Source organism: Lagenorhynchus albirostris, chromosome 3 (genome assembly GCF_949774975.1).
Source record: "Lagenorhynchus albirostris chromosome 3, mLagAlb1.1, whole genome shotgun sequence".
Classification (NCBI taxonomy): domain Eukaryota; kingdom Metazoa; phylum Chordata; class Mammalia; order Artiodactyla; family Delphinidae; genus Lagenorhynchus; species Lagenorhynchus albirostris.
The window spans coordinates 37439067-37461409 of NC_083097.1; the positions used below are offsets into that span (position 1 = coordinate 37439067).

At 37.0% G+C, this 22343-nt stretch overlaps 1 protein-coding gene across 1 annotated transcript in view; it reads right to left on the reverse strand.

Moving 5' to 3' along the window:
- HCN1 (hyperpolarization activated cyclic nucleotide gated potassium channel 1) overlaps positions 1–22343 on the reverse strand; it is a 365548-nt gene that overhangs the window by 61213 nt on the left and 281992 nt on the right. Inside the window, exon 5 of the mRNA XM_060146056.1 lies at positions 10430–10576. Within this exon, the coding sequence (XP_060002039.1) occupies positions 10430–10576 (147 nt within the window). The remainder of the gene's footprint in view (positions 1–10429; positions 10577–22343) is intronic.

Sequence of the window (22343 nt, forward strand, 5' to 3'; positions counted from 1 at the left end):
TTCATCATTAACAGGTCAGCAATAGAAATAACCCCTGCATAACAGTATGTGTACGTGTGCAATGGACATGAGGAAATCAGGCCACACCCTAAAACCAGGCAGTCATTCTAAGATGCATTAAACATTCATTTATCTGTCACGTTAGTTCGATTTGTATGGAGCACTGCATGTGCTGACAAGCATTATGGGCTGAATGGTGATGCCTCGAAATTCATATGCTGAAACCTTAACTCCCAGTACCTCAGACTGTGCCTGAATTAGGAGACCCTCCAAAGAGGGGATGAAGTTAAAATGAAGCTGTTAGGGTGGGCCTTAATCCAATCTGAGTGCTATCCTTATAAAAAGAGGAAGTTGGGCACACAAAAAGAAAGGTGGCCATCTGCAAGCCAAGGAAAGAGGCCTCAGGAGAATCCAAACCTGTCAACATCTTGATCTTGGGCTTCAAGCCCCCAGAAGTGTGAGAAAATAAACTTCTGGAGTTTAAGCCACTGTGGTATTTTGTGATAACAGCCCTAGCAAATTAACATAGCAAGTTAGGCTGGACAAAGTGTGGCAGGAAAGATGAAGCTGCCCCCTCTGAGTATCTGTCAGGACATAGCAGCACCTCAGCTCTGAAAGTAAGGCGGTGGCAGCAGTAAGATACATGAGCCAGCCAGGCTCGCTCTGAGGAGGTGTGGAACACAATGCACACACTGCAACAACTTCTGAGCTCTTCAGTCTGGGGTGAAATAAAATAAAATAAAAAATTTAGTTACAGCAAAAAAGGATTTTGCTTTATTTTTGTACTGAGTGTGAAGTATCATGGGCATTTAGTTGACAAGAGCTACAGGCAGATGGAAATGGCTTTAGCGTCAGGACTGGAGTTATAAGACTGGGTGCTGTTTTACAAGATTTTTTTAGATTTTTATAAAATATATACAGCAATATTTATAGTTTTAACCATTCCCAAGTGTACAATTCACAAGAATATTCACAATGTTGTATTACTATCACCATGATCTATCTCTACCTGGAACATTTTCATCGATCTCGACAAAAGTTCTATAGCCTTTAAACTATAACTCCCCCCTTCTCCTTCCTCTCAAAACTTTGATAACTCCTATTCACTCTCTGTTGTTATGAATTTGCCTATTTCAGGGCCCTCATAAGTACAATTATGCAATATTATCATAGGACTAATTTTTGAAGTCCTAGAAATAAACGTTGCCTCCCAGAAAAATATTGGGTGAGGGGGGAAGTAGTGAAGCAATGTTAGGAAAAATCAAGGAAAAGGCCCAGTAATGTGGTTCTTGTTCAATGACACAAACTGTCTTCTCCCTGACCCTTCTAGTTTCCCTGATTCCCTATTCTCCACATTCTCCCCAGCACTTGTTATATCTTGTCCTTTGATAACAGGTGTGAGGTGCTATCTCATTGTGGTTTTGACTTGCATTTCTCTAATGATCAGTTAAATTGAGCACCTTTCCATATATCTGCTGGCCATTTGAATGTCTTTTTTGGAATAAAAAAGTCTATTCAGGTCCTTTGCCCTTTTATAATTGGACTGTTTGTTTTCTTGCTATTGAGTTATGTGAGTTGCTTATATATTTTGAATGTTAACCTCTTATCAGATGTGTGGATTGCAAATATTTTCTCCCATTCCACAGGTTGTCTTTTTATTGTGTTGATCATTTCTTTCATACTGCAGAAGCTTTTTAGTTTGACGTAGTCCCACTTATTTTTTTTATTTTATTGCTTGTGCTTTGGGTATCAGACCCAAAAAATCATTGTCAAGACCCATGTTAAGAAGCTTTTTCCCTACGCTTTCTTCTAGGAGTTTTATGATTTCAGGACCATACATTTGTCTTCAATCCATTTTGAATTTTAGTGTGTAATTTCTGATTTTCTTTGGCAATTAATCATATGTGACTTCCTACATTTCTTGTATTTTTAGTAACGTATTTTAACTTTTTCTTCATAGTTCTTTTCATGTATTTCCATCTTGACTCTACAAGCACACAGTAAGCACTGTGAGACTGGAAACCACATTTTATAATTTACCTTTCCACACTTAAATCAATATCTTGCACACATTAAGAAATCAATAAATGTTTTTTGCCTGTTTGTTTTCTAGAAACAAGGGATGCAGGGGGAAAGCTCTAGACCAAAAGAGAGAAAAGTCCCAATTTCTTTGCTTGGTAATGTAACCAAGATCAGGCCACTTACATAAATTTCCTAGCCTTTGGTTACTGTGCCTCTTATATGTGTATATGATAATTTATAAGATCCCTGTAGAGCTTTGCAATACTATGATTCTAGCTTATTTTAATTAATCTGAGCTAAAGACATTTTTAGGAGACATTTAAAAAACCAACAAGCATGTACTTTAAAAAAATTATTCAGAATTGTACTAAATAAATATGCATGCAAATTACGATTTCTTCCCTAACAGTGTTTTCCACAAATTAAAGGTCAGAAGGACAGTATTATACTCTCAGCCCGATTCATGTTCTGTGAAAATGAAATATACTGACACCCTATATTCTACTGGGACACTGATCTGTACCTATTTTCAGTCCATGGCTCTTCACACTCCATTGTTTAAAAATAGATCAGTTCTGAATTTTGGAGACAGACATAGAAGGGCATTAACCTCTTTCTCGATTGTTAAGTTTACATTTTGCTGTAATCGAATCAGTATAAGTCTGATCATGATAAAAATAGACCTTCTTACTTTGTACACATTCCAACAGGCTCTCATAAGCAGAGGGGTATGGCTCACTGAATTTTTCTAATTAGTTTCTAGTTTTAAACATACTCCTCCTTTTATTAAAGCGTCATCTGTTTCTGATCCTAACATTTCAATGCCAAGTTTTGATGCTAAGACACTGTCTCCAGAAGGCTGGCTATTAAAATGGAGGAAGGGCTTATTAGCAGATTGTTTGAATAAATTCCCAAAGAAATGAGACATATGATAAGGCTAGACTCGGTGTCCCTCTGGTGTATGGCCTAACACCCTCTGAATGACCCACTCATAGCACTTACCCACAGTTATAATTGCTGATTAAATTTCTGTCTCTCACTAAGTTGTAAGAGCCACGAGGGCTGGGACTATCTTTGATTCTTCACTGAATCATAGTTATAACAAGAATCAAATTTTACTGTGTACTTACTATATGCCAGGCACTTTCAAACTTTTAATATTTTTTTCTCATTTAATTTAAAAACAACTCTGTGAGGTACTTATCATTATTCATATTTAAAGATGAGGAAAGTGAAATACGTACAAGTTATGAAATAGCCCAAAGTTGTACAGATACTAAGTTGTGGAGTTGCATTTAAATGAGGTTGGTGGCACTATGGAGAACAGTGTAGAGGTTCCTTAAAAAACTAAAAATAGAACTACCGTATGATCCAGCAATGCCACTCCTGGGCATATACCCAGAGAAAACCATACTTCGAAAAGATACATGCACCCCAATGTTCATTGCAGCACTATTTACAATAGTCAAGACATGGAAGCAACCTAAATGTCCTTTGACAAAGGAATGGATAAACAAGATGTGATACGTATATACAATGGAATATTACTCAGCCATTAAAAAGAATGAAATAATGCCATTTGCAGCAACATGCATGGATCCAGAGATTATTATACTGAATGAAGTAAGCCAGACAAAGACAAATATCATATGACATTGTTTAAATGTGAAGTCTAAAAAGAAGGATACAGATGAACTTATTTATAAAACAGAAATAGACCCACAGACATAGAAAATAAACTTATGGTTACGAGGAGGGGAAGGCGGGGAGGGATAAATTAGGAGTTTGGGGTTAACATATACACACTACTATATATAAAATAGATTATTAACAAGGACCTACTGTATAGTACAGGAAACTCTACTAAATACTCTAATAAGCTATATGGGAAAAGAATCTGAAAAAGAATAGATACAGTATCTGTATATGTATATGTCTAACTAAATCACTTTGCTATACACCTGCAACTAACACAACATTGTAAATCAACTATACTCCAATATAAAATAAAAATTGGAAAAAAAATAAGATTGGTGGAACTGGGGCCAAAGAAATGAGACATATGATAAGGCTAGACTTGGTGTCCTTTTGATTTACCCATGATGCTTCATAGCTCCTCCATAGTAGGTTTTCACTCAGGATTTGAAAGTATACGTATAAATATTCATGGCACTGAGAATATCATAAAGGCAATTTAAACTATTCAGAGCAATGAAACTGAAGGCTTCTGAGCAGCCAGGGGAAAACAGGAGCATATTTTAAGTGGATGGAAGGAGAAGGAAAGGAGGGAAAGCCAGGGCAGGTAACAACTGGGAGGGAGAGGAGGTTTCTAGAGATCACTGAAGCCCATCTTTGCAGACTCAGAATTTTAATTAGACACAGTCACAGAGCAACTAGAGAGTGAAGATTCTAGATGATAGATAACGCATGCATCACATAATAGTGGCTCTAATTTAAAATGCCAAGTTTCTGAGTACCATCATAAGTATTTTTCTCAGAAAACTGTTGTTGTTCCTTTACTTTCTGGTCCATGTATATTAGTTCACAGTGAAACGAAGATAATTTTTTAAGATGACTCTATAATCACTTCTCAGAATGCTGATAATGCCAGTGGGGTCAGTGCTCGGGTCAAATGGTCTAGTCCGAGGATGAAGAACACACAGATTTATCTGCCACACTGAATCTTCTACATCTTGAGGTGGCTCGCTACTTAGGTTTGGACAGGGGATCCAGCAACTTCTGTTTTATGAGCCACCGACAATATGCTAGGCACAGCTGGCATAGCGATGTAAGAAAAATAGTATTTATTTTCTATCTATCCCATGGATATTACTATAGAGATTGGACAAAACATTGACATACTTCTTATAATGGTACTCTATTGGAATATTCCCCCACCCCTCAGGTTTACTTTGCAATAAATCACTAATGTTTATAAACCTTGAGAAAGTTTAAAAGAAAATTTAAAAAACCACATGCAAAATAGGTCCTTCTTGCTTACAGTGTATATATCAAAATAAAATCACAGAGGAATCTAAAGATGCCAGCATCCTTTTGTTATATATTAGAAACCATATTCCCCATAGTACAATCTAAAGTGATACTAAGAAAGTTCGGTGGCCACAGTACTTCCTAGTTCGGGGCATCACTTTTCTTATGCATGCCAGCATCTCTGTTGTGTCTGCAAAATGCTCTCTCCAAGCCCTAATAATCAATGATTCTTTGAGATCCTTTTTTAATTTGCTTTTGTTTATTTATCCAATAAGTAGTTATTAAATATGTACTATCTAGGGAGTAGAGCTATCACGGAAATCAAGAAAGACAAAGTCCTTGCTTTCTTGGATCCCGAGTTCCAAGAATGGAGAATTAACACATAAATAAAAAGGGAAAACAAGGCAACAGAGTGATGTGTACACAACAACAAGGATGATGTGATAGAGAATGACTGCAAGGAAATTAATCTAGATGAACTTCTCACGGAAGGCCCCAGGTAACATTTGTACTGAGATTTGAACGAGTCAGGTATTTGTTGAAGGCTTTTCAGCAATTTGTCTCCAATTTATGAAAAAGATAAATCACCTAATTTCTGCACAGAAATGCTTTCAATAAAGTAGTGCTTTCAAAATATCTACTAGCTGAACTAATTTGCATATGCATGGTATGAGTTTTTGGTAAGAGCTTTCAAAGGTCATACAAATGATATTCTTCCTGCCATTTTACATCTTAGAGATTCTTCATATTTAAAAATATTCAAACACATTGAGAAAAAAGTCTGGGGAATAAACTGGATATAGCATAATATAGATTTAATTGATTATGAGTGATTATAGATTTAATTGATTATGAGTAAATAATTTTCATTTTCATAAGCACTGCATTTTACTTTCTTTCTATATTTTAAAGCAATGGGTTTTTTGCATAAGTTTTTTAGAATCTGAAGTTTGACCTGCCCTTCACTTTTGTACATTCCTGAGTACCCAGACTTGTGTTAGCAGAAATCACTGCTCTTAAGTGTATATTAGCACCTCAAATTATGCAAAATACTTTCTTAAAAATGAGCCTTCTGGACAATGAGGCATTTTAAGTTAAAAGTCTTGTTAAAATATAAGATGGTTGTTGGCTCTAACTTGAATATATGATTAACAATTATATGTGGTGTGTGTATGTGCACACAATGCAAGTCTTACATTTTTGCCTTTTATTATAAAATACATTATCAAATAATCTAGCTTTCCCTTTCTAAGTATCCTAGTTTCATTCATTTTATATTTATTGTAGCAATCATTCAGTGTCTTCTATTGTGTGACTTCAAAGTGCCAGGCACTTTGTGGACACTAGAGGCACAACAGGGACCAAAATACATCTTTGCACAGATTAACGCCTCATCTTCTAAATTGGAAGACAGCTTTTGAAAGGTGGAATGATGTATTTTACTACTTTTAAAATATTTCTTGTGATCTACCACTATGACCTGAATATAGCAGGTATATAAGACTACAATTTAATAGGGAGCAAGACATATTTCCCACTGTTCTTACTGAACTTTTCTGCATAAAACATGTCTGGCTTTTTTACATCTAGGTTTCATTTTGAATAATGACTTCTGTTATCTCTCTGCCAATGTCTTTGCTTACTTTCCTATTCTACTCTTCCTTTTCCTCTAAAGTCTTAATTCACATTAAATTTAGGCTTTTGTGTGACTCTGATGCCCGAAGAGCAACAGCTGAAGAGCAGATGAACAAATGGAGAACATTGTTTTCACCTTTTTAAGGTGTTAAGTGTTTGAGCATTTCATGCTTCTACTTCTAGGATCTCTAATCTTATTAAGTAGCCATGATTCTTACCCTGTTTTTCACTCATAATTCTGTTAAAGACCATTCACCCAATAAATATTTAATGAGCTCCTATCAAATACTTAGTCATTAGAGATACAGAGATATTATGGCATGGTCTCTATCCTCAAGAAGCTCACAGTCTTGAAAGAGACAAACAGTAAACTGACAAATGAAAATACAGTGATAGACAATGGTCGGGGAAAACGTATGAAGGTTCTGCCTGGTAAGACTGTTTGATGGAAAGCTGAAGGTAAGCTGGGTAGAAAGGATTGAAGATAGAGAGGTTAGCATGAAGAAAGGCAAAGACGCAATCAGCAACATTTCTCCCCACCCCACCAGAAAATTATCAACAATTTTCTGTTGATGAAGCATGAATGTAAAGAAATGAAGATGGAGGCAGACCAGGGAGCATCTCAGGTGCCATGTCAAGCAGCTTGAACTTTTTCTTGAAGGGGATAGGAGGTCATGGTTAGGCTCTGAGAAGAAAGTAATGTCAAACTAGTGTTGTATATCAATCAATATGGTAGCCCTGAGATGGGATGCATTTGAGCTAATTGACATCAAAGGCAGGAAGAAAAGCAATGAGTGCACTTCAGAAGTTGCGGTAAAAGATGCTGAGACCCTGAACTATGGTATTTGCAAATATAAGGAAAAAATCAGTCTAACTTAATGACAGAATAGTTGTAGGAATTGAGGAGATTGGAGGTATGTCTATTGATGGCTTTAAGGGGATAAAAATGAAATTTTTTCCACTGAAGATCAGAGTAAATTAAAGTATGGCAAGATAAAGCAGTTAATAACATACACACGATTAAGAACATTTTCTTGTTATCCTGATTTTACATTACATTGAGCATTTTTAGCAGGGAGGAATGCTTCCCGTTTAAGCACGCAGCTTCTTAGGGTTCATTTTTATGTTCACTTTTTCTATTGGCTTTCTGTATTCCCTCAATGACATTTTATGCTAGAATCCTTACTTTTCTGCTTCTTTGAAATAAATTTTTAGTTTTACTGTGTCCTCCTGCCTATTGATCCATCTTAATCCCTGATACTGTCTCTTCAATTACCTTTGTCTCCATGCTATGGTCTGTCCTACCCTGCCTTTGAATCCCCCCAGGACCTTTAGAACCCAACTTGGTTCTAGTGTCCTGAACTTCTGCCTCTTAGTGAAAGGAATTTGGATTTAAAATAAATTCTGTAATCCTACAGAGAGATAAAGCAAAGCATACTGATAGATTATTTTTTAAAATGATACATTACTTTTTTTAACCTCTTTATTGGAGTATAATTGTTTTACAATGGTGTGTTAGTTTCTGCTTTATAACAAAGTGAATCAGCTATACATATACAGATATCCCCATATCTCCTCCCTCTTGCGTCTCCCTCCCACCCTCCCTATCCCAACCTTCTAGGTGGTCACAAAACACCAAGCTGATCTCCCTGTGCTATGCGGCTGCTTCCCACTAGCTATCTATTTTACATTTGGTAGTGTAAAAAATAAGAAGTTTTGACTCTATTTCTCAAAGCAAAAATATTTGTACATTCTTATTTGATTGAGGACTCTAGAGAAAATAAGCTAATCAATAGCAGATATTTAGCTCCTTCTCTTTCCAAAACTCTTAACTGATGTCTTAAGGCTTAAAAAAATACAAATAACTTTTAATGGATGCAGATACTTAGGGATAGTTATAAATGGTAAAGATGTTAGTTGAAATAGAAATATTTATTGACTCTTTAACATATGCTACATGTAGTCGGAATTTCAAGAAAAATTTAAAATATAGATTAAATGGTCTTTGCTCTTAAAGAACTTTCAAGACAAAAGTGGAGGAAACTAATGTGGAAAAATTGTGATAATAGACAAAATGGAAAGTAGCACACAAGCATTATGGACTCAGTGCACTGGGGGTTAGGGAAAGAGAGACCAGATCTAGTCTGGACAATCAAAGGAGGTATAAATAAAGAAATATTATTTATTACCTTTGCCAACAGATGAGAAACATCTGGAAAATGTACGATGCAAGTTGAGAAATTAGAATTGGTTTTTCAAAACAGTAAGTTGCACAATTTGGCTATAGGCCACTTTGGAACGTGTATGGCAATAGGGAAAAATAAAGCTGGAAATTCAGCAAGGATCAGAGCATAGAAGGGCTAGAATATGAGCCTAAGGAGGCTACAGTTGATTTAATTTGTAATGTAAAGACTGAACATTTCTGAGCAGAGACATGACTAGCTCTTACACATAAAAGAAGATTAATCTGGCATCGCTGCTTTAAATGGTAGTTAGAGAAAACAGACCAAAGGTTGGAAGGTAAACTAAGGGGATACTGCAAATAGTCCATGTGAGAGGAATTAGGTTAGGGTAAGGGACTTGGGAAAGGAGACAAGGGCATAGGTGTAAGATATGTTGTCACAGTGAATTGACAGCATTTGGTAATCGACTAGATGTGCAGAGCAAAGAAAGATTTTTTAAAAAGACAAAAATTTTACATTCCAAATGACTCGAAGGAATAACTAAAACATTTACAGAGAGAGAGAGAGAGAGAGAGAGAGACTTCAAAGGATAAATGGTTTAGTGATGGAAGATAATGACTAACACATAGCCTACTATACATACATGGCAAGGGGATATCATGTAGCTTTTAAGAAAACAGAGGTTATGGCAAGAACTTGGAGCTCAAATTTATAGAACTGCAGAGATGAAATGAATATGAGAATAAAACTCAGAAATTCAAAATGAAAGCCAATGGCTCAGTAATGGCTTAGTGTTAAAAAGCTCCCAAAAGAGGTTCAGGATATGTGTTTTATTGAGTTTAAAGGAACCACCAATGGCTCAAAGACAAAGGATTTGAAGATTAAATGTTCACTTATAATTTTCAAGGAAACAATTTTGGTAAAGAAGTGGAGATTGAACCACAATGCAATAATTATAAAGTAATCTTTCGAGAAGGTTGGTAGTAAAAGAATGGAGAAAGAGAAAGACAGTGTAAGAAACACAGTCAAGAGAATGTTCCTTTGATCTAGGGGTGACCTGTACATTCTAGTGGGCAGAGCGAAGACTTCTAGGGAGGAATGGAAAGGAGATGCAAGGCAAAGAGGTGGTTATTGATATTGCCAAGTGTTTTAGTGAGGTAACAGGAAATGAATTACTCATAACTGGTCAGGTCAGTCTGTGATCAGGGTCCAGGAGATGAACAAGGAAAATGAAGATAGGAGGAAAGTAGAAATCAAAAAGAAGTTAACGAAACAGTTTGGTGAGCATGAGATGAGAGAGTGGAAAACTGGGAAGATATGGACAATGGGGACACAAGAAGGGACTTTCTAACTAGGGATACAGAAAATAAAACGATATCCTGAGAATCATAATTAGAACAATTTCCAGTCTTTTTTTTAACATAAGTGCCTGTAAATGGGAGAACATAAGGGCAAATAAGGGCAACAAACAAGATGTTTTAACATTAAATTTTAATTTTTCTTTTAAGTAGTGTCAAAACATGGAATTGAGGATTTCCCAGGAAAGGAGAAAGTAAACAATGATCATGTACATGGAGACCGAGGACTATAAATCTTACCTCTCTCAGAGGATCATTGAGTTCATTGAGAATATTTTCCTCATCAAAGATTTTGCCTTGGTATCTGTGTTCATAGTAATCATGTATCTTCTGACGCATATCAGCTGGTAACTTATGGAATGACATGTATTGTTCCACTTGCTTATACTGTAAGGAAAGGAAAAACAGAAATTAGAAAACATTGTTAGGCTGTATGAGAAATCGTCGTGTTACCTTGTTGTGCTATATTCAATAGTAACAGTAACAAAAAGAAGAAATCCTTTAAGGGGAAGGAAATAATGTACTAGGTTGTAATGTACCTACTCTGTGTGACAGACTGTAGAAAGCATTTGTTTAGGTGAACATTTCCTGTAAAGACCTGAGATGTTATAGAGAGGAAGCATGGAAGGAGCTCAGAGGTAACTGGGTGCAGCCCCAGAAAAGCCAGTGATGAGGCAAGAAAACAAAATGTGATGCTATTTTTTGGATTTTTTTTGAGCTGAGTTCTAAAAGAAGTATGAAGTTGCTGTTTAGCTCTTCATTTGGAGAAAGAATCCCATAACTTTGGATAGTACAAAAGGTCTTATCTTAGACCTTTATAGCAAAAGATCAGACCTGATTAACAATTGAATCTGGAGGCAGAAAGCTTGGCAACTGTTTGCAAGTCATAGATACTCAAGCAACACGTGCCCTACAAATTAAGAGACTGTGTCAGGCTTCAATTTAGGACGTAGAAAAATATCAGAATGAGACTAGATCCACATAATTTTATAGCTGAAACTTAGACATTTAATTTCATTTAAACAAGTAGTACTTAAACTTGATTGTTTATAAAACTTGGGGTGAGGCTGTCTTTTGGGAATGCAGATTTGCATTCTTTTTTTTTTTTTTTTTGCGGTATGCAGGCCTCTCACTGTTGTGGCCTCTCCTGTTGCGGAGCACAGGCTCCGGACGCGCAGGCTCAGCGGCCATGGCTCACGGGCCCAGCCGTTCCGCAGCATGTGGGATCTTCCTGGACCGGGGCACGAACCCGTGTCTTCTGCATTGGCAGGCGGACTCTCAACCACTGTGCCACCAGGGAAACCCCCAGATTTGCATTCTTAACTCCAGATATTGATTCCGTTGAGGTACCTGCCTTTGTAAATTTACATACATACTCATACATATACATATACATACGCACTTAAAAAAACCCCTGCAAATCAAACAGGAACATAGAAGCATGGAGATTACTTGGAAGCTTATTAGAAGAGAATTTCAGGCTTTACCTCAGAGCTGTGAAATCAGAATCTGCATCTTAAGAAAGATCCCCAGATGATTCATACACATTTAAGGTTGAGAAATATCCCCTCGATGTTTCAAATGCAGGTGGTCATAAGACTGTACTTTGAAAAAATCAGTTAAACCCCCAAAATTAGTTTCATTGTATGGATGATAAAACTGAGTAAAAATAAAAAGGTAGGTAATAAAACTGGATGAAGATACTGGAATAAAAGTCTTTGCTTAAACACAACACATTTGACATATTATCTATGAAAAATTTTTTTCAAATCTTTTCCTGTTAACAGAGCTCAGACTAGAAGATCTAGGTGACTGGACTCCTTGCCCATAATTACCGTAATTATAACTGGTAATTGATAATACATATATCTAATGGGAAACAGCAACCCATTGTATTGTATTTCTTCAAATTTTTTTACATAATTTCCTTACACATAACATTCATATTTTTGGACATTCCCTTTTAGAGTTTAGTATTCTCAAAGGAAATACAACTTTGTCATGAGATTCCTTTATTTGGTCACCAGACTGTTCCCTGAAGTATTTAAAGCCTGCAGGCCTACATATATATATCTCTGAAGCAACTTGATTATGATTTAGGCATTCTGAATTTAGGCACCAATGCTGTCACTGTCATTGTGTGTAAGTGGCTTCTAGTATATACTTGAGAAGGACTGGGTTAATTTTTCCTGAAGAAGTCAGAATCTGTATGCTAACCTTGGTAGCCCACCCTTAGCTAGAGACCTCAGATTCAGCCTGCTGTTTTTTTTTTTCGCGGTACGCGGGCCTCTCACTGTTGTGGCCTCTCCCGTTGCGGAGCACAGGCTCTGGACACGCAGGCTCAGCGGCCATGGCTCACGGGCCCAGCCGCTAAGCGGCATGTGGGATCCTCCCAGACCAGGGCACAAACCCGTGTCCCCTGCATCGGCAGGCAGACTCTCAACCACTGCGCCACCAGGGAAGCCCAGATTCAGCCTGCTTTGACCCCTCATGCAGCTGGTCCAAAGGAAAGACGCTTCAGTGGCCCTTTCTACAAGAAACTTTATTTTTTAGAGACATCTTTGTATCTGATTTTTACTCTTAGCCAAGAAGAGGGCAGTGGGATATTTGAGGTACTGTTTAGATTCTGAAACTCCACTGGAGATCCACAGGCTAACTTCTGCACTAATGATTTGCAAATAGCCTGCTTGGTTTGACTAGTTTGGATGGACTATTTAAAGAGCTATTGAGAGCTTTGTTGGTGAGCTCTCCCCAAAGCAAGACTCCTTGCACAGATCTTGGTGGTTCAGGCCAGTGAGTCAGTATGCTCCAGGGTCCCAGAAATTGAGCCCACAGGGAGGGTGCTGGGGAAAGGCCCTCGGGCCTCTGATGCTTGTTGGCATTCTCTTTCTCTGTTGCACTGACCTTTGCCTTTAAACGAAAGCCTCATATGAGTATAATCTATGGAGTCTGGTGAGCTCTGTCAAACTTCCGAACTTGGGAAAACAATAAAACAACTTCAGACAACAGGGCTGTCACTTACGGCATTGATGAAAGTCCTTTCAGTTCTGGCCAAATAAAGGATTCAGTGTTCTTCAAAACCAGTAGGTATCAAGTAATCTCTGCTCACTTTTCTCAATAGAGTGCTTGCCCAAACACTGCTTGGGGTGGTGAGAATCTTTTTTTTTTTTTTTTGCGGTACGCGGGCCTCTCACTGTTGTGGCCTCTCCCGTTGTGGAACACAGGCTCCGGACGCGCAGGCCCAGCAGCCATGGCTCATGGGCCTAGCCGCTCTGCGGCATGTGGGATCTTCCCGGACCGGGGCACGAACCCGTGTCCCCTGCATCGGCAGGCAGACTCTCAACCACTGTGCCACCAGGGAAGTCCTGAGAATCTTTAACTTTAACTGGCATACTGAAGCTCTAGATTTCTCCCTCTTTTTGCATGTATCTCAGGGTTATGGGAGACAACATTATAACTAAGTAGCATTTTAATCATTTTGGGGAAATCTGTGCCTGTGTTTGAGGGAGAGTAGGGGAAAGAAAAGAAATTCAGTTTCTGACAAGTTAAGTTTAAGATGCCCATGGCACATCCTAATGCTTATATGTAGGTCAGGCACTTAGAAGAGAAAATATACGCATAGCCAATGACTAAGGGATCACTAAGGATGCGTCAAGTGAAGACATAAAAAGACAAAAAGTGGAACCTATATTTTAAAAGCAGTTGAGTCATGGAGTTTGACAAGTTAAGGGAACTCACATTAGCTAGCACGATGTAAGAGCAGGACCAGAAAAGCTAGATGAGCAAAATCCAAAGAAGGATAAAGTTTCAAAGGGGAGGGGGCCACTCAAAAGCAAAGATGCAAATACAATTCTTTCTTGAATATATAAAATCAAAAATTCATTGTATCAGATTTAAAAGACTATAAAACAAATACCATTTAAAATTCTAAGGAACTATTATTTTTTAAATGTTCTCTTCAATTAAAATTTTATATCTATATCTATAATGCATGTACATGATATTTTAGGGGTTCAGAACAGGCTTTTTCAAGATGTGACACTTTGGCATGTGGGTTATGTGCTAAAGGCAGTGGGGACCCAGAGGCTCAAGAGAAACTACTGTCCCTCCCTTAACTACTTAGGATAATTTAAATTGGGGATTTTTCCCAGAAAAAGGGTTATTACCAGGGATACATTTTATCTAAGTGGTCCCCTCTGTATGGCAGGACAAACATCTAATTACCCAACAACTGTTCTTCTTTTTATCATCCTACGAATTATCCTCCTGTTTCTGAGAGCTCCAGGTCCCTCTCCCATTCCTTAGCCCAGGATGGCATATATACCTTACTTTACCTCTTTGTCTCTGAACCTCTCCTGTATGTGGGGTCTCTGACCCTATCAAGTATGTGAGATTCATGTACATATGAGAAATAAAATTTGATTTTCACCTGTAACTGGCTCATGTCAATTTAATTCTTAGACTGGACAGAAGAACCTAGAAGGATAGAGGAAAGTTTTCTTCCGCCTTGACAATATTAAAAATGTGCCCTAATAGAGTGATTATAACAAATGGCAACATTCCATTGTCAAACCCACCAGTCTCACTTCTCCCGTGTCACCATTTTTATTTATTTATTTTGTTTGTTTGTTTTTTGCGGTACGCGGGCCTCTCACTACTGTGGCCTCTCCCGTCGTGGAGCATAGGCTCTGGACGCGCAGGCCCAGCGGCCATGGCCCACGGGCCCAGCCGCTCTGCGGCACGCGGGATTCCCCCGGACCGGGGCACGAGCCCGTGTCCCCTGCATCGGCAGGCGGACTCTCAACCACTGCGCCACCAACGGAAGCCCCTGTCACCATTTTTAAAAAGGTGTTTAGTTGGTATCACCAAGCAATATGCTTCTGTCTCTATTTCTTATATGGATTAATAATAGGCATCATTTATTGACTTTTTGCCATGACAAAGTGGTTTAACTACTTACAGTTCCCTGTATCTTCTCACCCCCTTTCTCATGCTATACCTGTGTCACTAGTGCTAATTGTTTCCTTGATCTCCTTTGTAACTTTACATAATCTATTTATACTTTTATTTCTTGTTCAGAGAACTCTAGAACATTTACCAGATGAAAGTAACAAACTCCCTCCTTCACTCCTACTTTCTAACTTCTGTCATCTCTACTTTTATGATATAAAGGTGGATTATAATTTTGTACCCGTAATTAAACCTACCAAACCCATAAAGTGTTTACATTACTTTGACCATGTATCATGATGCCAAGTGGAACATTTGATGACATTTCCTTTTGTTTCATGGATTTTTAATGATTTTCATTTCTTGCATAATTAGCTCTTATTTTAGTTTCATTTTTTTTTCCAGCCTTCTCATCCTACCCAATATTTGTTGAGTTTTCTTTAGAGATTTTTCTGTAGGATTTCTCTTTACAACATCCCTGGTTGGGTTCACTATTCTTAGACCCTATGTTTTTCCTTTGGTTTAGTTATTCATGTTGCTGGAACCAATCCCTAAGTAAACAACTAAGAAATACTGAGTGGAATATAGTTTTTTGGAACCATTTCTTCTCTGAAAATGTCTCTGTTAAACTCAAAGTTGATTGATAACCTGACTGCATACAGAATTCTAGGTTGAAGTCTAGTTGGATACTGAGCCTTTGGATAATTGATGCACTTTGCTAGATATGGTCCATGTTTCTCACCACTTATTTCATGTATTCTTTCCCTGCATTTCCCCCTACATTTCCCTAGATTTCCCACATTTTCTCTACATTCCCCAATATTTCCTGAAGTTCTTTGAACTCATTTTAATTCCAAATATCTTTTCAATTCTTTGAGCTTTTATCTTCATAATTTTATTGCATTCAGTTTAGAAATATATTAATACATGAAGTTAAAAAGTAATTTTAAGGCATCCTTTTATTCCTGAAAAATCTGGGATGTCACAATACAGGGGAATTGAAAAGTATCCACTGGATTTAGGTTCAGTAAAATTTTTGGAGTCTTTGCACTCAGTGCTTTCATTGGACCGTGTGTGTACATCAGAAGTGGGGGCAATTCAAAACAGTTTGCAAATGTTTAGAAGTAAGAACTGAAAATGGAAACAGCAAATGTAACCATCTCTCTGACGCACTCTAGTTAAAAGCGTAGAGCTAGAATGATAGCATGGTAAATGTCAACAATTCCAAAAGTCTAAAAAAAAAAGTTTTAGTCACATTTATATTGTTTTTATATTCATGAAATGATACACTTACCAGAAAACTGAATCACCCCTACTTTAATATCCCCTACTCCTTCATCCTAATCCTCAAGATAGTATCAAATCATGTAAATTCTACCTGCTAAAGGTTTCAATAATTTTCCTTTCCCCTGCATCACCGTTATTATCAATCTAGTCAAAGTAACTTTATTCATCCTCTAAACTAATTCCTAGCTTCCTAACTACATTCTCTGTATCAATTTGCACATGCCTTCTTACAATCCTTTTCATAATCATTTTCCATAATCCAGAGAAATCTTTTTTTTTAACATCTTTATTGAAGTATAATTGCTTTACAATGGTGTGTTAGTTTCTGCTGTATAACAAAGTGAATCAGCTATACATATACATATATCCCCATATCTCCTCCCTCTTGCATCTCCCTCCCACCCTCCCTATCCCACCATTCTAGGTGGTCACAAAGCACCGAGCTGATATCCCTGTGCTATGCGAATGCTTCCCACTAGCTATCTATTTTACATTTGGTAGTGTATATATGTCCATGCCACTCTTTCACTTGATGGACCTAGAGACTGTCATACAGAGTGAAGTAAGTCAGAAAGAGAAAAACAAATACCATATGCTAACACATATATATGGAATCTAAAAAAAAAAAAGGTCCTGAGAAATCTTTTTAAAATGCTAAGCTTATTGTCACTCTTTTCCTTAAGGCCTTTTAATAGCTTCCCATTGCCTTCAGGATCAAGTCCAACTTCCTTGGCCTATGTGGGCCTCTCCTGCTCTATCACGTGCATTTCCCCTTTGTTCGCTATGCCCTGGTATATTAAATGTCTTTCATATTCTTAAACTTACCCTGGTAGCTGTATGCTCATGCTGTTTCCTCAGTCTGAGATGTTTTTCCACCACGTAATTTCATGGCTAATATCTATTCATCCTTTAACTCTCTCCTCAAATGTACTATGTCAAGGAAGTATTCTCTGACTCCCTAGGCCACGTAAAGTCCCTAGGTATACACTTATAGACAATGCTGAGTTTACCCCTTAGTTACGCTAAGGGCACCTGCAATTGTTACATGTCTGTCCTTGCCTATCTTGCTCACCACTGACTCTGCTAACATATTTGCAAATAGTTAACTTCTCAAGTATTCACTGATTGAAAATCTGGTTTGTTGCACACTTTCTGAAAATTCTTCTGATAAAGGAAACAAAAAATGTGATCTTCGCCTTCTTTCAGTAATAATAATGGTATCAATGGAAGATGCCAGATAGGGAGGTTCTTCCACATGGATGGAAATTGTGGATTTGTATTTTATTATTATTGGTTAGTATTGTTTATAATTCAGAGAAAATTGATTAAATTTGAGATTCTTAACTCTAACTTATTGCAATTAAAGTGGATTAATTTGTTCTTTAAAGAATCTGTGGTTTCTGTCTGAATCTGTGTTAGTCTTTATGTCAAACACAGCTATAAGGAGGAGGAAATTATTGACTGTAAAAGAGAAACTGCCTTCCTATAATTCCAAAATGCTTTTAACAATTAGGAAATAGCAGAAATTAATAAAAACACGTGCAAAGTGGTTGAGAGTCCACCTGCCAATGCAGGGGACACGGGTTCGAGCCCCGGTCCGGGAAGATCCCACATGCTGCAGAGCGGCTGGGCCCGTGAGTCATGGCCGCTGAGCCTGTGCATCCGGAGCCTGTGCTCCGCAACGGGAGAGGCCACAACAGTGAGAGGCCCGCGTAATGGAAAAAAAAAAAAAAAAAAAATGGTGTCTGAAATGTTGTTCTTCCTACAGAATAAAAAATTAATGTAAGTTTTATATTCAAATGATTATATGTTGTAGATTTTAAACATAATTACAAAATAATAATTAATAAAAATAAAATATTTAAAATTTCCTTTCAAAAACCAATAATCAATTACTTTTTTCATTTTTAATGTTTAAGCCAATCATCATTGGATTTATGACTAAGCTATCTTAATTTTTACAAAGATATTTTTAATATTGCCATTTATTTACATGGTAACTGAAGCTATTTTGATCCTACATTTAAAAATAAATGAATCCCTTTTTATATATACATTAAAAAGCTAGGTTGTATGCAAGTGAGTTTACCAAGTACTATTTTTTTTATTAATTTTTATTGGAGTATAGTTGCTTTACAATGTTGTGTTAGTTTCTGCTGTACAGCAAAGTGAATCAGCTAAATGAATACACATATCCCGTCTTTTTCGGATTTCCTTCCAATTTAGGTCACGACAGAGCACTGAGTAGAGTTCCCTGTGCTATACAATACTATTTCTAAAATATTTACAGCAGACTGAATCATTTTCAAAAACAATGTTATAAACAGCAAAATGTTCAATTCATACTTACTGAGGAAAAAGTTTCCTTTAGCAAAAAATGGATTCCTAGTTATTTTGTGAAATTCTTTTAAGCATCATAGTCATATTAGACTAAGTCATATAATGATAAAGGAATCCAAATACACCTAAATTTGACTTCCAACATATTAAATGCAAACAAAATTAAAGACTAATCGTACATGAAGAAAATTCAATGGTTGCAAAGTTATATTTTTCTCTAGAAGTTTCAGTGGGATAATTCCATTTTTATCTTCATTCTACTTTATCTTTTTGGAAAGCTGGGTAATCAAATATGGGTTTCTTTGTAAGACAGTGAATTCTTCAGCTGTCAGGATACAGGGAAAGCTTTTTGTGATAGTGAATATGTATCTATTTGACCTGGAAAGCTATCAAAATTACAACCTAACAGGTGATCTTAAAATCCTTACAGAAAATATTACCAGATAAAAATGGTTATTCTTCCATCCAGAATGATCTCTTCCATTATAAACAGACACTTGCCATCTTATTTATGGAATCTAGCACTCACTATCTATTTAGATATTTCACAAAATATATTTGAATATAAAAGCAAGATTTAAAAAAAAGTTGGAAATTGTATATCATAGCTCTTCCTTCTTCCCTCCTTCCCTCCCACTCTCCCTCCCTTCTTTCCTTCTCTCTCTCTCTCCCTCTCTTTCTTTCTTCCTCTGTTTCTTCTAATAGTTTGACTTAAAAATGGCCAGATTTCAAAAAGTTTTCCAAAAGTCAGAGTATTAAGACTTAACTAAGTAATTGAAAACCATAATAGTAACGAGAGTTCAATGTATTTAGCAATTACAAGAAAATGCTTAACTACAAAGTAAATAAATTGTTCATATAAAACATTTTTAGAAAGTTAATTTTAGCCATTATAGAATAAAGGTCAGGGGGATAGATGACTGCTGGAAATTGAAACAGTCATTATTATCATTATAATAGAGTTAAAATGTGTGCTTGGTTACTTTAGAAATCCTTTAGAGTGTCTTCCTGCTCTGAATGGCTTTGATCTCTATTACTGCAATTTTTCTTGGTGTGTGTGTGTGTGCACTCACACCTGTGTGTCTGTGTGTGTGTTTGCAAATAAGAAAGTGATTTTGATCCTTAATTCAATGAGTACAGATTGACATACGATGATCACCTAATCACTCTTTCATTTTCTAATAGGACCATTTAAAACATACTATGCTGTTTTATTTCCCTCCCCCAACAAATTCTTTCATTCATAGATAATGACCTTACCTAAAATTTCAAAGAGAGATAGAAGACTTCACACACGCACATGTATTAACTCATTTAGAAACTCACCTATTTTTTCTCCCTCTTTCCTTCTTGGTCTTGCAACAATGAAAGAAGTGTCTTTTCTCTCATTTGAAGCTAATCTTTCAACTGGGTTTGAATATCCTCTCCCCATCCCTCCACAGAACCATTACCCTATCTGCTATACTTTCTATCTTATATCTTCAGTGTTCTCTATACATGTTGGCTCCAGCCAAATAGCTTTTAAATATACTCATTATATTTTAAATAATAAAATATATTATTTTATTAATAATAATAAAAAATAATATCTAACCCTTGGATATTACAAACTATTTTCCAGGAACTCAACAGTTTACTCATATTTACTTGTTTACAACCTTATGAGTTGTTACCATTATGTTTATGTTACAGATGATGAAACTGAGGCACAGAGAATTTAAATAATGTGTGTAAAGTCATGCAGCTAATTAGTGTTGAAGCTAGGATTCGAACCCAGGCAATCTGGATCCAAAGTTTGTGCTGTTTACTCACTACATGATATTCCTGTCTTCAGAAAATGGCTCTCAATTGAGCACAAGTAGTCCTCCATCTAACACCCTATTTTTCTCCTTCCTTTTGTCAATCAATTTCTTGAAAGAGTGGTCTACAGTCATTATCTCATTGTCTTCTTTACACTGAAACTTTAAATGTTGAATTATAACTTCCATTCCTTCTATTCCACTAATAACCCCTTACATTTCCATAATTTCCCAATGGTTACCAATAACTAGATACTTTGCAAAGATTTTCTTATTTTTATATGGACAGCATTGAACACTAGTAGCAGACACTAATGATTCCCCATGCAACCCCTCTATCCTTGCAAGCTGGCCAACTCTGATGTCAACTGTAATTATGGTGGAGAGTCCATCTAAGGGTTTCTGTCTCAGGGCTTTCTGAGAAGCCTAGAAAACTTGCTCAGCTCCAGCTAGAGTTGCATGGGAGTTTGGGGATGAAGAGAGATGTAGGTAACATTCAACCAATGAGGGACTTGAGTCTAACGATTAATGTCACAGTCTCCCAACCTTTGAAAAGACGATTAAAAGGAGAATTCTGCATGGTTCTTCAGAGGGTCTCAGTAGGACTAAGTTACACTTGCTCACATTAGAAAACAATTCAATAAAAATACACTTCATTGGTTTTCCTTTTTCTCTAGTCTTACTCCTCCTGTTTCCCCATTTTGCCTCTTGGAATTACTCCCCAGTGAACTACCTACACCCAAATCCTTTTCTTAGGCTTTTGTAGAACAACCCAAACTAAGACGTTACTGTTGATCCCGTCCTTCTAGAAAAGCATCTTATCCTTTAGCTTCTTCATCTGTATTATTTTCCTGTTTCCTCTCTTCTCATTGACTTCCCGCTGCACTCTTATTTGTTGATATGTCTTTCTATGTTGGTGTTTCCAAGAACTGCGTCCAAGCCCTTTTTAAAAAATTTTCACCTCACATATTTCCTTAAGCAATCCTTCCCACTTGCATGACTTCAGTCACTATCAATATACCACCAGTCTCCAAGTCAATGGCTCCAGTAGAGAACTAACTACTGATCTCTAGACTCATATGTCTACCTTCCCCTTAAGCATCTACCTTCAAAACATGGCTCAAGGGCACATCAAATGCAACATACTCAAAATTGAAATCATCTCTCTTCTCTCCCCGTACCTCCTCTATGTAACCATCAGCCTAAGCTATAGATCTGGTTTACAGGACAATCATCTTTCTGTTTCCAACACATTTTACCTTTATCCTCCACAAACTAACCATATTGCCAACTGGGGAGTTCATTTTTAATCACTTCCTCTGAGAATTTTCCCCAAATATCTGGCTCAGACTTTAATGCACATTCAAATAACACGGGGATCTCACTAACTAGAGATGTGCATTCGGTATGTATGGGGTTGGGACTGAGATTAGGTATTTCTAATAATGTCGTGGGTGATGCTTATTCTGGTTACCAGAATATCACAGTAGTAAGGATCTAGATTAGACTAGATGGGCCATTTGTGTTCTCATAATACCAAGCCCATATCCTGGCTATTTCCCTACTATCACAATTGCTTATTGGGACTTCCCTGGTGGTCCAGTGGTTAAGACTCCGCGCTCCCAATGCAGGGGGCCCAGGTTCGATCCCTGGTCAGGAAACTAGATCCTGCATGCTGCAACCAAGACCTAGTGCAGCCAAATAAATATTAAATAAATAAGTAAGTGCTTATTAAATTGCCTGTATTCTCTACTAGACGGCAAGCAACTTGAGGTGTC